This window comes from Erpetoichthys calabaricus, chromosome 8 (assembly GCF_900747795.2).
Source record: "Erpetoichthys calabaricus chromosome 8, fErpCal1.3, whole genome shotgun sequence".
NCBI classification, from domain to species: Eukaryota; Metazoa; Chordata; class Cladistia; order Polypteriformes; family Polypteridae; genus Erpetoichthys; species Erpetoichthys calabaricus.
In genome coordinates this window covers 16740134-16756479 of record NC_041401.2, presented here as the reverse complement: position 1 = coordinate 16756479, position 16346 = coordinate 16740134, and the positions used below count along the sequence as shown (strand labels likewise).

The window sequence follows — 16346 nt, the reverse complement described above, 5'->3', positions numbered from 1 at the left end:
TGGATCATGGGTGATCTCAAAAGAAACCCCATCATCCATCGGTTCGATAATCACACTCAATTCACAGTGGCAGTATCAGATGCAGATCATGGCCGATCCTGGACAAAACCCCATTATCCACTGGTCCAATGCTCACGCTCAATTCACAGTGGCAGCACTGCAGGTGGTTTGTAACCTTTCCTGGATGACCTCCCCTGACACCACCTGACCCCCCATGAACTATTGTGCTCGATTCACCAAGAAGGAAAAGCATTGAGGAGAATGCTTGATTCATCTAACACTCTCACGTTCTGGTGATTGTGCGGGACATCACTTTGATGATTGCACTCGATTCACCGAGGGGAACCACCCTGCTCAGATGATTGTGTTAAATTCAAGGGGGGGGGATACCAAAAGTTGGTCAAAAAACCCTAGTTTGTGAAAAACTGGGTCATGACACCACAAAACTTGGGAAGCACATTGATTCTGGATGTATTCCGTGATCTCAGCACTACTGTGACAGCATTGCTTGCCGATGTCAGGGAGGCTGCAGTGAGTTACTCGGTGCGTCGACTTTACTCCACGCGTGGTCCTCAAGGTGCTGAGGGATCTCTCTGGGGTTGTGGTTTGAGATGTCTTGCTAGGTGTGTTCAAGATTCCTCATCTGAGGAACAAAGCTTCTGCTTTTCAGTCTTCCTTTTATTGGTTGAGATGACTTGAAAGCCAATAGAACTTGGTGGCTTGAGCTTGTGACGTCTCTGCGGTCCTCAAGAGGCTCCGACCGTATTTAAAGTTAAATTCTAATTCACTAAGTGGTGGCTGGGAAGCTGAGGTGGGGGGTTAATATCTTCAGCCTAAATGGTTAAGGAGCCAGCAGCCGGGGCGGTGGGGGGGAGGATGTGAAGTTCTGTGACATAAGAAGTGATGGGAGATGCTTGTGTTATTGGTGGGATTACCGCGAGGGCGAATAAAACTTCCACGCTTGTGTCCGTGCCAAGTCATTGTTTAGGCAGCGTCTCGGCTCTAATTCTAAACAGATGCAGTGTGATTTAATGAAATCCGCGTTCACCACCATGCTAATCGTACTTGAGCCTTAACAAAAAAAATGAAATAAAAAAAATAAAATAAGCAGCCGCTGAAGTTTAGAACAATTAATACATAGAACGGAAAAAAAAAAGTTCAAAGGCAGTCAGGCTGGCTGCAGGCTTCATTCACAAATAAACGTGGCTTGGCACGAAATGAATTGCTGTGGCATTCTGTGGTGCAATCTGCATGCCAAGGACATTCTTTCAACTTTGACAAATATGCACATCCCCTTTGGTCACTGTGTGAGTAGAAATCCCTAGCAGGGGCTCTCCCGCATAGCGGGTATTTCTTTTATTTTGTTTAATTTAACTTGGGTGACATAAACAAGCATTTTACTGATGTGTGACTAATGGGGGCCAAGAGTGCAAAAAAACGTACAATAAATAACAGTGGGAGAGCCTTGTGCCAGGGGAGGACTCGCGGGATAAACTGCCAGTTTTTTTTTTTTATTCCTTGCAGTTTCGAGGGCTGGTGGGTTCATTTAATAATAATAAATAATTCATTACATTTATATAGCGCTTTTCTCAGTACTCAAAGCGCTATCTACACAGGGAGGAACCGAACCCACAATCTTCCACAGTCTCCTTACTGCAAAGCAGCAGCACTACCACTGCGCCACCTGTGAGGATTTAGGATCTCTGCTCTGATCATCAGGTATCCATTATGTTCTAGGGTTGGCACTGCCAGCCACAAGAACTGCAGCAGATGCAGAGCGGCCAGGCTTACCTTGCCAGTCAAGTACCCTGTGGTGGACGCCTGGAAGGGAGAAGGACCTCGCCCCAGCACACGAGACTTGGTTTGCATAGGGGACACGGGATTGGAGCTTAGAAGCTCAACCCTGTTGGGGCCCGTGGCCACCGCACAGGGGGAGCCCGGATAGTTCCAGAGACATGGACTGCAGCACTTCCGCCACAACAGGAAGTGCTGCCAGAACAGGAAGCAGGAACGCCCGGGGTGCTTCCAGGTGCCCATCCAGGAAGTGCTGCAGGAACGTCGCCACGGAGCACCTGGAGCACATCCAGTACAATAAAAAGGGGGCGCCTCAATCCAGTTGGGACTCGGGAGGTAGAGGACGGAGCTTGTGAGGATTGGAGAGGAGACGGCAGAAGAATAAGAAGGGAGAAGAAACAAAGTAAAGGACTGAGCTGAGTATTGTGGTGATTGGTGCACTGTACTGTGAGAAGAAGAAATGAAACGTGTGTTTTGGAACTTGTGAGTCTGTGTATCCGTGCGCATCGAGGCCGGTTTCCCACAACTCCTTTAACTTGTATGAAGGTCCTAGCATTGAGGCAGGAGCCCACGGCCACTTCTTCTTCTTTAATGACGTCCAGTGTGTCAGCTGATAGCTAATAAGGGCTAATAAGGAATAAGGGACACTGGAGCACCCAGAAGAATCACAAGTGGGACTTTGACTTTGGTCTCCTCAATGTGAGGCACTGTGCCATCCAAATCTTGATTTCATATTGTCTTTGAATTGTCTTTTCGCATGACCTTATGGGGTCAGCCATTGTACTGTGGCCGTGTGGCAATTTTTAAGTTAAGGGCCTTGCACAAAGGCCCAGTGGAGTCGGATCCCTTCTGGCAGTAGTGGAATTTGAACCGGCAACCTTCCAGATACCAGCGCAGATCTTTAACCACAGAGCCGCCGCTCTGCCCGAAGCATCCTCATTCTCTTCTCAAAATGAATCCAATTTAGGCTCATGTGGGGTAAGGGAGCCTATACCAGCAGCAGTAGGCACAAGGCAGAACCTACACCTGGATGGAGTGCCAATCCATTGCAAGCTCCCCCTCCCCATCATACACACACCCACTAAGGGCCAATTTGGAATCTCCAGCTAATCTAACAAGCAGGTCATTTGGGATGTGAGAAGAAAACTGGAAAATCTGAGAGAACATCCATACAGACATGGGGAGAACATGCAAACTCCATACGGACAACAACCAACCATCCATCCATCCATTATCCAACCCGCTATATCCTAACTACAGGGTCACGGGGGTCTGCTGGAGCCAATCCCAGCCGACAGGGTGCAAGGCAGGATACAAACCTCGGGCAGGGTGCCAGCCCACCACAGGGCGCACATAACACACACCCACACACTAGGAACAATATAGGATTGCCAAAGCACCTAACCTGCATGACTTTGGACTGTGGGAGGAAACCCACGCAGACACGGGGAGAACATGCAAACTCCATGCAGGGAGGACCCGTGAAGCAAACCTGGGTCTCCTAACTGCGAGGCAGCAGCGCTACCCACTGCACCACCGTGCCGCTAGACAACAACCAAGCGTGGCATTTCGAGCCCAGGATGCTGGATGTGTGAGGCATAATGCCAATGCCAGTGTGAAAACGTAATGCCAATGCTAAGCAGTTCTTATTTCAAAAAAATATGAAGTGCCAGGCTCCCCAACCCTGAACTGGATTAAGCAGGTTTGAGAATGTGACATTCTAGTATTTTATGGGGTCATCGTCGTCACATGTTACAGGGGTACAGTGGTGATATGAAGTACGCTGTACCTGACTACGATTCACTGCTTGCTATGAAGACAACACATTGTGTCCCACCGTTATGGGCAGTGACACACACACATACGAAGCAGTCAGTTTGGCAGGGTCACACAGTGTGCTAAACGCTGGCATAGGAACCTGTCCTGATGCCAATTATCTGACTCTCCAAGCTCTGAGCATTCAAGTAAACCAAGCGTGATGTAATCTAAATGTGCTTCACATCACCTCAATGGGGGGATTCATGGACCACAGTTATATCTAATGGAACGCCGGACGGCGGCAGTTTCATGGAGAGTGCTGGGGAATGATTGTGAGGAATGAGGATGCCAGTTAACTGGTGGCATTTCCAGGCGGCCTCATCCCGCAATTTCACCTTCATTTCAATCTCCGCGGCGGTGTGCTTCGTCGTCTCCAGTTTCTCCACCAAGAAGTTGTCCCCTAAGAAGTTGCTATCGGCCGCCGAAAGTCGGGTTAACAGCTCGTCCTCCAGCAGCTTCAGCTCAATCTTGAAATCGTTCTGCTGCTTGGTAAGTTCAGACTGCAAAGGAGAAAAGAAAAAGAAAGCTGGAACAGCCAAAGGGAAATGACAAATGAAGACTTCCCATAGACCAGCCAGCCCCCCCACCTCAACCACCACAGCCCCCCACTCCCCCGCCAAGGGTCGGCTGCACAACATTTATGACAAACGCGCTTTCAGAGTCGGGAGCAGGGTGGGTGGAGAAGATCTGCAGGACACACTGAGGGGAAAATGAGAAGAGCCCGCCAGCGGCAAGCCACATGACACAAGCCGAGAGCCGGCGGAGCCTCACATTTAGGAGGGGACGCCGTTCTTGTGTGGAGCACCGTGGGAACCCTAGAGAGCCGCAATTATGCCCTCACAGAAAAGCACATCGATGTCACTGGAATTCCCTCACGACGAGAGGCCGACCACAATTTCTACGAGTTTTTCTTTTGTAATTTATAATGGTGGTTACTGTGGAAGGGGGCCACGTAGAAGAGGGGTCTGATTCTGTGCTTTTCTCTCTGGAAAAATTCTACCCAACAATGTTTAGGTAAACACACAACGCAGCAGGGTGGTCGGTTGGTCGGTGGGCTCTAGCTGTGCCCGCTCTGCCATTTTGGTGTTTCAGATGAATATCCTTGATTGACACCGTTTTTAAATCCCTAGATATCTGCATCTGCAATAAATTGACAGTTTAAGGCCCCCCTACAACACGACTTATCACAGGCCGGGATATGTGGTGAACAGGCAGGGTTTTGAGGCATCGAGGGGTATAAACTATCACCTTTAAATGCTCCAGATCAGGCCGCTCCAGGTTGACCACTTCGGCCAGTAGCTGGTCTTCCAGGCCGTCTCGGGTGACTGTAAAGTTTAAAAGTGTTGTCTGGGCCTGTATTTCAGGCTTGTAGTGCGGATTTGCCAGTTTGGTGTGCAGGATCAGCCGAAAGTCCAGGTGAAAGCGACACTCTTTGTCACCGATGCGGATGTAACTGCGGGAGAGACATGTGATTGGTCACATTTGGTAGAAAATCCGGACAAGCAAAAAAAAAAAAAAAAAATATATATTTAAAAAAAAAATGGTTACAGTACCGGCCCTTCTTGGTCGTGTGTCTTCCTAAGAGGGGGTCAAGCACCGGGTCGAGGGTCTCTTCTAAGTTCTCAATTAAGACGGGCTCCCCCAGAACGACAGCCTGCTCAATGATGTCCACGTACCTGCAGGAAAGACATGTGGTGTCAGTAAACTGGAGTGTGCGAGGAAGGCCAACTCCTTAAGTATGCATTGGGGGGCACTGGGTGTGGAGGGCACCTTAACAGCTTAATATACCTGAAGCGCCTTTAGGAAGTTCAGACCCCTTCACTTATCTTCCATCTTGCTATGCTGCAGCTTTGTGGCAAAATCATTTCAGTTCATTCTTCCTCCTCATCAAGCAACACTCAACACCCCCGAATGGCAAAGGAAAAACAAGGATTGGAGGAATTTCCGCATATTTATAATAATTAAAACCAGAAATTTCCCACTGATGCCAGTATTCAGACCCCTTTACCCAGCACTTCCTTCAAGCCCCTTTGGCAGCCATTCCAGTTTCACACACTTGGGTTGGGGGATTTCCTGCCATTCTTCTCTGCCGATCATCTCAAGCTCTGTCTTTTTGGATGGAGACCATCGGTGGGCTACTTTCAGGTCTCTCCTGGGACGTGCGATTGAGTTCAAGTCTGAGCTGTGGTTGGGCCACTCGAGGACATTCACAGAGTGAACCCTACGTGTTATTTTTGTCTGGTTCTGTTGGAAGGTCAACTTTTGGCCCACTGTAAGGTCCTGAGCACTCTGGAACAGGATTTTCATTAAGGGTATCTCCTTACGTATTTTTGGGGACCACCGCTAGAGTCCTTGCTGGTGCTGCTGGGTTTTTCGAATGCTGTTTTTCAGACTGTGAGAAGAAGCAAAGAGGCCGGCACTTCTGCGTGAGTTAAAGTAATTGGTGACTCTTGCATATTTGGTTACATTTTTTAAAAATTTGACTTCTTCATCTACAAACATGCAGGGGGTGCCAACATAATCATTTTCTACAGATTTCAAACATGGAGAAGGTTGGGACCACTGCTCTGTACAGTCCTTGGTGGTGCTGCTGTCAAAGAGTTTGCGGTAACGTTACAATGGTGATTTAAAATTAGGGTCAGTGTCCGGTTGGAAGGTGGGCCTTTGGCCCAGTCTGAGCTCCAGAGGTTTTTATTATGGATCTCTCTGCACATTGCAACCTTCATCTTTCCTTCGAATCTCTCTAGTTTCCCAGTCCTTGATGCTGAAAAACAACCGCACAGCCTGACTATGCCATCATCAGGGTTCCCCCATTTTGGAATGATATGGCACAGGTGATGAGCGGTGACTGGTTGTGTCCAGATGTGATGCTTAGAATTGAAGCCAAACAGTTCAGTTTTGGTTTCATCACACCAGAGAATCTTGAATACTTTAAGTGTATTTTTTCACACTCCAAGCGGGCTTTTGTATGTCATCTGGCCAGACTGGTGGAGTGTTACAGTAATGCTTGTCCTTCTAGATGTTTCCTCTATCTCCACACAGGTTCTCTGGAACCATTGGGTTCTTGGTCACTTCTGTCACCATGACCCTTGTCCCATGATTGGGTACGCTGGCATTAGACAGAGGAACATTACCCGGCTGGGAGGCCAGCTTGAAGGAAGAACAGTGGAGCTGAATTGTCCAAGTTACTGCTTGGTGGCAGCCACCCTGAAGTTAGGTGCACCAATAGACACCCGCAGGGCATGCTGGAAGTTGCAGTACCGTAGAGCAGCCCTGTTGGGGTCCCAGGGGGTGCTACTAGGAGCTGTGTTTTTTGGTTTTTAAGACTTCCACATGACTGGGAAGTCCTTCTTTTGGACCATGTCCTAGACACAGAAACACTCCAGGTTCTTAGATAAAAGGAGCCACTCTGCCACATTCACATGAGTCGGGTTCGGGTGGAAGGAGTACTAAGCTCGCCAGGAGGTGTGGAGAGAGGAAAAGAGAATAAAAATTGGAATTGTGTGTGCTGGAAGAAGCCTTGTTAAAGTATCATTGTTAATAAATTAAATATTTGAGCCTGGGACTTGTGCTTGTGTGGTGGTTTCTGTGGTTTGGGGTACTGCAATGCCCCCTTACTGGTCACAGTCTTTAACCCATAACTTGTTCCCTGAGCAAGGCCTTTATGTAAAACTCTCACAATTGCATTATTTTTCAGTTTTTGGTAACCTAAACATTTTATTTTTTACTAACCTATGGCAATATATCGCTTACCTGTGTACTATTTCAGGTTATTTACTGGACTTGAACTGCTTAAATGTCAATAAAGCCTGGGAAGTTTTGTCCGTTAGTGCATATGGAGTGGGTGGACAGCAAAAATCTCCATTAGTTTCGGATTTTTTTTTGTAAAACTTGAGTTATTTGCAATAATAATAATAATTCTTTACAATTATATAGTGCTTTTCTCACTACTCAAAGCGCTCAGCAATTGCAAGTTAAGGGCCTTGCTCAAGGGCCCAACAGAGCAGAGTCCCTTTTGGCACTTACGGGATTCGAACCGGCAACCTTTCCGATTGCCAGTGCAGATCCCTAGCCTCAGAGTCACCACTCCACCTACTATTTGTATGCAATACTATTTGAGTTTAATAAAATCAATTAAAAAAAATATGTATTAGTCAACACGCTGGCACTGCCAATATAGAAGACAAGACATGAAGATGCAGACAGCTATGCTGATATAAGGGCTACTGCACCGTCATACGTCTCATCACACCGACTGCTGGACGCACACACACTACACACACTCTATGCTTGCTCATATTCTTTTTGTGCTAATGTATCCGGTCCAGGCACCCACACATGTCCTGCCTGTGAAGAAGGTGCACAGTGTGGGGTCTGGTCAAAACGTTTATGGGACTGTTTGGGAATTTCTGGGATGCCCTGAGGACCTGCGTGTAAATCTCTCTGCATTTCTGTACTGTATATCTTAATCTGAGATATAATATGAGGACAATCATTAGGTAGCTTATCCCACATGCTTTAAATTTTTTCACTTCTGGGGACAGTGCACCTGACCTTTAATAACTAGACTTTAGCTTATGTCTGCATCTGAGCGACGGTGGGTCTCACAGGCCCTCTCTGAGATGGGGTCTTGCGGTTTATCGAGGACATGTTTACTTCATTTCTGAGAACAAAGTCTATTTTTGTCACTGTTAATGGAACACTGTCACACACGTGCGAGTAGGAGGACATTGTATGGACCAAGTGAGATAATTCCACGCCAGGCCAGGGAGGGTGTCGAGGTGTGCTAAACCTTCTTCTGTTGTCTCTACAGACCAGATGCGGGAAAACCTGTCTGACTCATCCCTGAAGATGTCACTTCCGGTTCCGGCGCCTAGGACGACATCACTTCCAGGTGTGACGTCAGATGAAGGTACTGTCCGGTTCCCCTATGCCACCTCCGGTGACCACCATCTTCACAAACTCAAGTCAGTTCACTTTTGGACTCCTTCGAAGACACTTCTGTCTCAATAAAAAACCCTTTGAAGCTAGGGATAATGCACGGGTGGCTGCCCCAAACCTTTCTGAGTGTGTCGAGTCTGATCTTTTCACAACACACACAGACACATGTGTACTGCAGCTGGGGTCACTGTGTGTGTGTGTCAAATAAAATCCTTGCTTTGGACGACTGATGATAATAGTGGTTGAGATTTATTGTTACTATGGTGAATTCTTACTGAACTCCATCAGTTGGTGGCAGAGGTGGGATTCAAGACTGGTAGTCTCTTACTTGGTCCTTACCTGATTCGGGGAAAGGAAGCAGAACACACCGGTGTACAAAAGGAGTTTGGGAAAACCTTTTAATCAAATTTCCCTCTTTCCCTCGGCTGCAGCTACATGGCGAAGACTGACAGCCCTTGAATCCTGTCGTATACTGAACCTCTTCACAGGCTGGACGGATGGATGGAATGGTGGACTAAAACTTCAACAATAAACCTTGTCACTTTTTACACCATTGCGAAGTGACACTTGATTCAAAACTGAGAAAGGGGGCACCTGGCTCTTCATGCCACATCACACCCCTCTTTTATTTAACAGCTGCATGATGTGCAACCCATTCAAATGACTGGGTTAAAGGTCAAGCTGACTCCTTTAAGCCAACCGTGACATCCCACCCCTGCCTACCCTTTCTGGCCGAGGCTGACAACTCGGAGGTCACTTGCGTAGCGCTTCTTGATCCACTTGATGCCCTGCAGCTGTGGGTCAATTAAGAGAGGCCAGCGTTCACAATTGGTGAGGATGGTTGCATTCTGAGTGGACATTTTGTCACTGGGCAGCCCCTCGTTGTTCCACTGGGCGATTGTAGCATCGTCTGTGAGCATACAGATGGGATCAAGGCCTTCGGTCATTGGAATAAGCACCTGGAGTGAAGAAAGAAGGATCAGAGACAGAGGTTGACCATCATTGACTGCCGCAGTTCACATCAGCAAATAAAAACATCTGCCTGCTGGCCAGCGAGCGCACTTGTCTGCAGGCGCACAAAATGAACGGTCTGTCTCACTGCTCGCACAGTCCACAAAATACATACAGAGCAGCAAGAAGGGACCTCCAGAAAACAGCTGGGGCCTCTTGTATAACGGTGTCCGTAGAATTCACACTATAACATAGCATACAGACAAAAGCATAAATGTTCGTACGCACAAAAAAATCCAGATGCATAAATCTGTGCGTTTGCCAACTTCCACGTTCTTCCGCTACATACAGTAAATCCCGGTCAGCATGAAAAGTAATGCATGTGCACGCGCCTGCTGCCCCGCCCCAACTCCTCCCAGAATTACGCCTCTTTGAATATGCAAATCAATATAAATAGCCCTAAGCTCAGTCTTCTGTGAAAAGACAATGGGAAAAACACGAGGGAAAATAGAAGAATTTCAGCGAATACCAAGAGGAGGCAAAGAAAAACATACTATTTGTTGGTTTAAACAGTGATATAAACAACAAAAGAAGTTGATCGAGTGACATAGCGTGTTGGAGAAACTCGAAAGCTCAAGTTCACAAAGTCGCACAGTGCCCAAAATAAAAAAAAAGTTGTCAGATATCAGAAGTCGCCGTGAAAAGGCGAGTCGTAGCCCACCATCTGAGTGTCATATGAAACCTTATTTGGGTACAGACAAAAAAAATAGGGACACAGTGTGGAAAAAACTCAATATGTCAACTTTAATCTCGAAATTTCCACTTTAATCACATAGTTTATTTTGTCATTAAAGTAGATCATCATAAACTTCATATTTAAATCGTTTAATTTACTAGTTTCTCAAATCCCATCGTAACTAAAATAGCACGTCAAATGCTTTGTTGTGTATTTGATCTTCTATGTGCTCTATGTGTGTGAATCACTACGTGCTTCCGGGCTTTCTCTTCACAGAATCCATTACATTTGTAATATTATAGCTCTATGAATAATTAAAATACTGAGATGTATACTTGATATCATTTTCATGATGATAGGAGTTAAAGCATGTTATTAAACATGGGAACACGGTGGCACAGTGATTGTTCATGTCTCACGCAAGATGCTTGCTGTGCCGTGCGCCACTTTCGATGAAATAATTTATTGCAGCAGTACTGTCTCTTTCAAACTCTCTTTCAAACGTACTAACTCCCAATTCCTGTCATTACTTTAATTCTCCAAATACCCAATCGCCACACAATCAGTTCTGTAATAGACGTTAAGCCATCTGTAAGCTTAGAATGCCGATTCTTCAAAACCTTTAAGGAACATTGAAATACAGTATCTTCGTAGTACGTGTTTAATTATTCTATCCATCTATCCTTCCAGCGTCGCGCCAGCCCCAGCAAGAATACAGCGAGAGGCAGGAACAATCCGTGAACGGAGCACCAGCTCCTCGCTAGTGCTGCGGCACCGTTTCCTCACATGTTTATTTATTAACAATATACTGTAGATTATTTAAATTAAGTTAAAGTTTTATCTGTATAATGTAATAAACATATTTTGCGGCATTTCATCTTAAAAATGATATTGTCATCATATGTAAATATGCGCTTTATAAAGTGGCTCAGGTTGTGCAATATTATAACTGTGTCGCAAGTTTACAGTGAGGTGATTGTACTTATAAGTACAAACAGTTCTACAAGGAGCACTTGGACTGATTGATTGTGTTTAGAGTTCTTGGGATGAAACTGTTTCTGAACCGTGAGGTCCGTACAGGAAAGGCTCTGAAGCGTTTGAGGCATGAAAGCAGTTCAAGTAGACTGTGCGCATGGCTGAGGCAGCGTGTGCTTGATGCTGTATCCTGATAATTCTCTTTCCGATCAGCTGCTGTAGATCTGTGATTCACACTCAGATACAGTGATATAAATACTCCGAGTGGTGCAGTGAGAGTAATATGGACAAGGATGATCCGCTGTGGCAACCCCTAACGGGAGCAGCTGAAAGAACAAAAAGAAGGTGCAGTGAGAGTAACAACGCTAAAACAGCTATGGTATTTAGAATAGTTTGGCCATTCTGTGGACCATTATACTGTTGCCTGTTAATTACAATCAGATGCCTTAAACTAATAAACAATATGCAGTTAATTTCAGTGTATTTATAAAGCCGCGACAGGGATGTGCATCTAAAAAAGAAAGAGAAACCACACTGGAATAAAAGCACTGCATTGACGCTGGGTGCCACCAGTTTGCAAAACCGAGCGAAGAACTTGCGTACACCAGGGTTGGAGCTAGCGTGAAAATGTGTGTGGCTTTACGGCAAGTTTAGGTTTTATACATCGCGTTTTGAGTGTGGAAATGTTTGTACGCAACAGTTTTGTGCGTACGCACCATTTATACATGAGGCCCCTGGAGGCTGAGCTGCCCTTCTTATACTGCAAATGGACTCAAATGTCACCAAGTGAGCTAAACGGCAGAACTGAGCTGAACTGAACAGCACACAGTTTCTGTGCTGCAAAGCCCCGTGTGCTGCTGATCTTAATTTTATATTAGCTGTGCAAACCTGTGCTGTGAAAAGCCCGGGCTCTTAGAAACTATTGAAATCAGAAAAAAAATTGAAAAGCAGAGTTGGCGGTTTCATTTTGCGGACATGCTCGCCCCCCTTGTCTATAAGCGGTTAAGCGAATTTCTCTCTTGTTTGTCTTTCCTTGGCGGTTTCACTTTGGTGACGGAGTCGCTTTCTTTCAGCTCCATGCTGTAGTCTCGCACTTCGATCTTCTTCTGACCCATTAACTTCGGACCGCTTTGCCAGCTCTTTGAGCTTCATGCTGTAGCCTCGCACTTCTAAGCCGGACAGACACACACACACACACTTCCACATTTAGACATTTACATATAAGATAGTGTGTCACACACGTGCGCCTGGGAGGCAGCTAAAGGGCTCAAATGAGGGTAATTCCACGCCAGACCAGGGGGCAGTGGTGTGCACTAACCCTTTTTTCTCTTTCCTCTGCAGTCCAGTTATGGGAAATTCCACCTGGCCCTGATGACATCACTTCTGGTCCCGAGCCCGATGACCTCATTTCTGATTTCGACTCTGCTGACCTCACTTCCTCTGCCTAATCATAAAACCGCCATTCTTGAATCTGAATACAACATGCATCTAACTGCCTACTTTGCAGCCTTATTTCAAGTATACGGCTGGCTGCCAGAAACCTTCTCTGTTTATTTGACAAGTACCTTTAACCCTTAAGCCGCCGGAACTGGCTATAGCTGGTTCCCAATGCAATTTGCCAGCACGTCGGAGCCGAGTATCTTCGGCAACATACATTCGTTGAACACTGCAACCGGCTATAGTCGGTTCCCAGTGCAATTTTCCAGCCTGCTGGAGCTGATCAGTCAGTGCAGTACGTTTGTTGACCACTGGCGACCCCTAGCAAATCAGCATCACTGTCCCTGGGATTCAGCCGCTGCACTAGACTAGCCTGCCAGCATCAGCGTTCGCCTCTTTTGTGGTTGTGCAGCCAGTTCAAGCGCAGTTGGCTCGGTGATTTACTGAATTTCATCAATGCCGTCAGTTGCTCCTTGTACATATAATAACAAGGGGGCTCCGCCGCCTGCTCGCTTCGCTCTCCTACCCCCGGCGTTTTGAACCCGTGCCCGCTGGGTAGCCACGTGTGATGATGACACACGTTTAATACGGAGAGCTTGCCCATGTCACTCTGGGGCTCTCCACTGTTAACACGGAGCCCCGTACGTACCTGATTATATTTTCCCTTTTTCGAGTAATAATTTTCATTTGTTTGCGATACTGTGATGTTTATCATAATGTTAATAATGCATAACTGTAATGTGATTCACCTATGCCGTATAGATTGGATGTGTGAGGATGACGTATGTTTAATACGGAGTCACTGTGGGTCTCTCCACTGTTAATACGAAGCTCTTTCCGAACTATTATGCGGTGCATTGTGGAGCACTGCGGACTCTGTAGTGTTTCCCGTTTCACTTCGTATATCGTTGAGTCGAGCTGTTTCTTTTTGGAGGAGTCTCTGCCTGGTTTGCGTCATTTCAGACGCACGTTGTAGGCACTTGCGTTCATTAATTATATCCAGGCAGGCGCGTGTTTGTATCTCGGTAACTCGAGCTGTGTTGTGTCGAACCCGTGCCTACTTTGCCTATGCAGTTTGAGATGCGCGTTGTAGGAGTCCACGTTCATTAGATCTACGCATTAGTGCCACTCACAATATGGTGGCCACACCTGCGCATTCTGTATTATGTCGGTTCTTACCATGCTGTGTAGGCGCATTTGCCTTTTGAACTTTACTGGGCTTTGTGACGCCCGATGTAGGCGCCTGAACCTTCAGGGTCCGTATCCACTGTGTGGTGTGGACGTTTAACTGTCGTTGTTTCTGCCTTTATATTCTGTATCTCGGTGTGCATGTGTTTCGTGCCTAGGTTTTTTTGTAGCTGTTGCATTCCAGGTTTCATCATCTGTAACCCGCTCTCCATGTGTTCGTCCCCGTTCTTTAATCCCTTTATGAAGTTTTACTTTGTTTCCTACTCTGTGTTTTATTTCTGACCTCGCTTAATCCTGCTTGCGGCATGTCAGACAGTTCGTAGTCTCTGTCGTTGTACTCTGGGGAGGGGGGCTTTGTTCTGTAACCTGCTCTTCATGTGTTTGTCCCTGTTCTTTATCCTCTTTATGAGGTTTTACTTTGTTTCCTACTCTGACGGTTCGTAGTTTCTCCCGTTTTGCTCTGTTGCGGTGTTGTGGTTGTGGGGCTTTGTGTGGCGCCTGCGTCTTTTGCGTCCACGGGCACGACCCTGCGTCCATATCCGGTTTACCATTCTCGTTTAGTAATATGGATAATAGATTGTTGCATTCATTTTTTATAGTTTTTACAGTTCATTGGCAGTGTGCAAACTGATCAGTATTGCAGTAATTGTGATGCTCTATGCATGAAAAATGTGTGTTCCATTAACATTTCACTTTTTCTTGGTGAATTGTGACATTTCCTTAAAAAGTGCAGCAAAAAAGTTTTCAATGTCCGGGGGTGCATTAAACCCCCCCCCCCCCCAGTATATGGCACTTTAAAGGATAAAAGGCTGCAGCGATCAGAAATTCAAGCCTCGCTTTGTCTCAGCTGCCTTTGGGACAAGCTGGAAACTTGAGAGATGTCACAGTGTGAGCGCAGAGGACCTGAAGGATTCTTTTACATCTACAACCTCTGAGAAGGTAAAGCCGATGCCACATTACGTGACTTCTAGATGTTAGGAATGTCAGACTTGCTGATCTTGTCGATTTACACGACTGAAACTGGTAACCATGTCACATTTTCTAACTGAGGGCTGACCTTCTGGCCCCTTCTTGTGACAGCCAATAATGTGGTGCCAAAAAGATCCAACGCTGCACAAAGGGTTAATGGTTATGGCGAATTCGGCCGCAGCCCCTTCCCCATTTTTGCTTTAACCCCTTCCCCACCATAACCTATCATCTATGGGGGAGTAGTGAAAGCTTTAGCTTCGCCAAAAATTTCCATCTCTGGTTATCAATGGATCTCGACGTTTTAGGGTCCCCTGATACTGAAAACATTGATACCTCGATGATGTGTGTGTGTGTCTGTGTGTCACACTTTCTTGAGGACAGTCCAGAGCTAAAATGGCTAGAAGGAAAAATACCAAACTCAAAACTTAAGCCTGTTATGAGATGATGATGTACCAATTAGTTTTTGAGCCAAATCGTTCAAGAGAAAGAGAAACCCTGAGATAGCATAATTCTGCAATTAATTATGAATTCTTCTTGTTAATTGCTATCATAATGACCGATAGATAGATAGATAGATAGATAGATAGATAGATAGATAGATAGATAGATAGATAGATAGATAGATAGATAGATAGATAGATAGATAGATAGATAGATACTTTATTAATCCCAGGGGGAAATTCACATACTCCAGCAGCAAAAAATATTAAATTAAAGAGTAATAAATGATTAGAAAGATCAGAATCCAAGCAGTAAATAATGACTGAAATGTTAGAGAATACTTCGGGTAACTTGGTTCCTAAGGCGTAAAGCCTAGTGATGCTCACTTCTGAATTTTCGGTCATAAAGCATGAGACATCAGACAGAAGAGTTTCTGTTCCATTTGTGATGACTTCCTTATTCCACATCACTGCATTATGTGGACTGTTCTTCTGGATGAGCATTCATTGGTTGTCAACGCCCATACACACAGAGCTCGCCACTACAACTAAAGACATTGTCGGAGTGAGTTGTGGACTAGTTGGAGTGAGTCGCCCACTATGTGAGGTCACGATTGTGTTTGCAATCGTGGAAGTGAAGTGCAAAAACAGATCCACAAAATACTGCAGCTTTGCCTTGCACGTCTGGGGTAACTCAATGGCAAAAATTAGTTTGGGTAAAACAATCGACCGTATACTTTAACAATCAAATGTCGACTTTTGAGTTCGAATAAGACCTTCTTTAAACAAATTATATTCGAATAGCGACGTCCGACCTGACAGCTGTAGTGTATTGGGACATTGCTTGCTTGGATTTAGGGCTACCATACTGCCCGAGCCAAAATAGAGGACATGTAAATAAAAAAGACTGGGCTTCGGGATAGGGTGAGGTAGGTATGTTTAGCTGTCCCTTGGAACTCAGCCCTTAGATATGCCCCTTGTGCCCACTCACACTCAGGTGAGTGACTGCACGCTTCGCCCGGTTTTTACTCTCCGCTCTCTCCTCTACTTTTCATATGATCCTTAGAACAAGCTGTCATAACTTGGGATGTTGGTCT

The 16346-nt window shown here is 45.9% G+C and overlaps 1 protein-coding gene across 1 annotated transcript in view; it reads right to left on the bottom strand.

Annotated features, from left to right (window-relative positions):
- Window positions 1-16346, bottom strand: part of dnah9l (dynein, axonemal, heavy polypeptide 9 like) — a 514436-nt gene that overhangs the window by 121452 nt on the left and 376638 nt on the right. Inside the window, exons 52-55 of the mRNA XM_051930607.1 lie at window positions 9277-9512; window positions 5166-5288; window positions 4861-5065; window positions 3948-4112 (exon numbers count right to left, since the gene is read on the bottom strand). Coding sequence (XP_051786567.1) covers window positions 3948-4112; window positions 4861-5065; window positions 5166-5288; window positions 9277-9512 — 729 coding nt within the window. The remainder of the gene's footprint in view (window positions 1-3947; window positions 4113-4860; window positions 5066-5165; window positions 5289-9276; window positions 9513-16346) is intronic.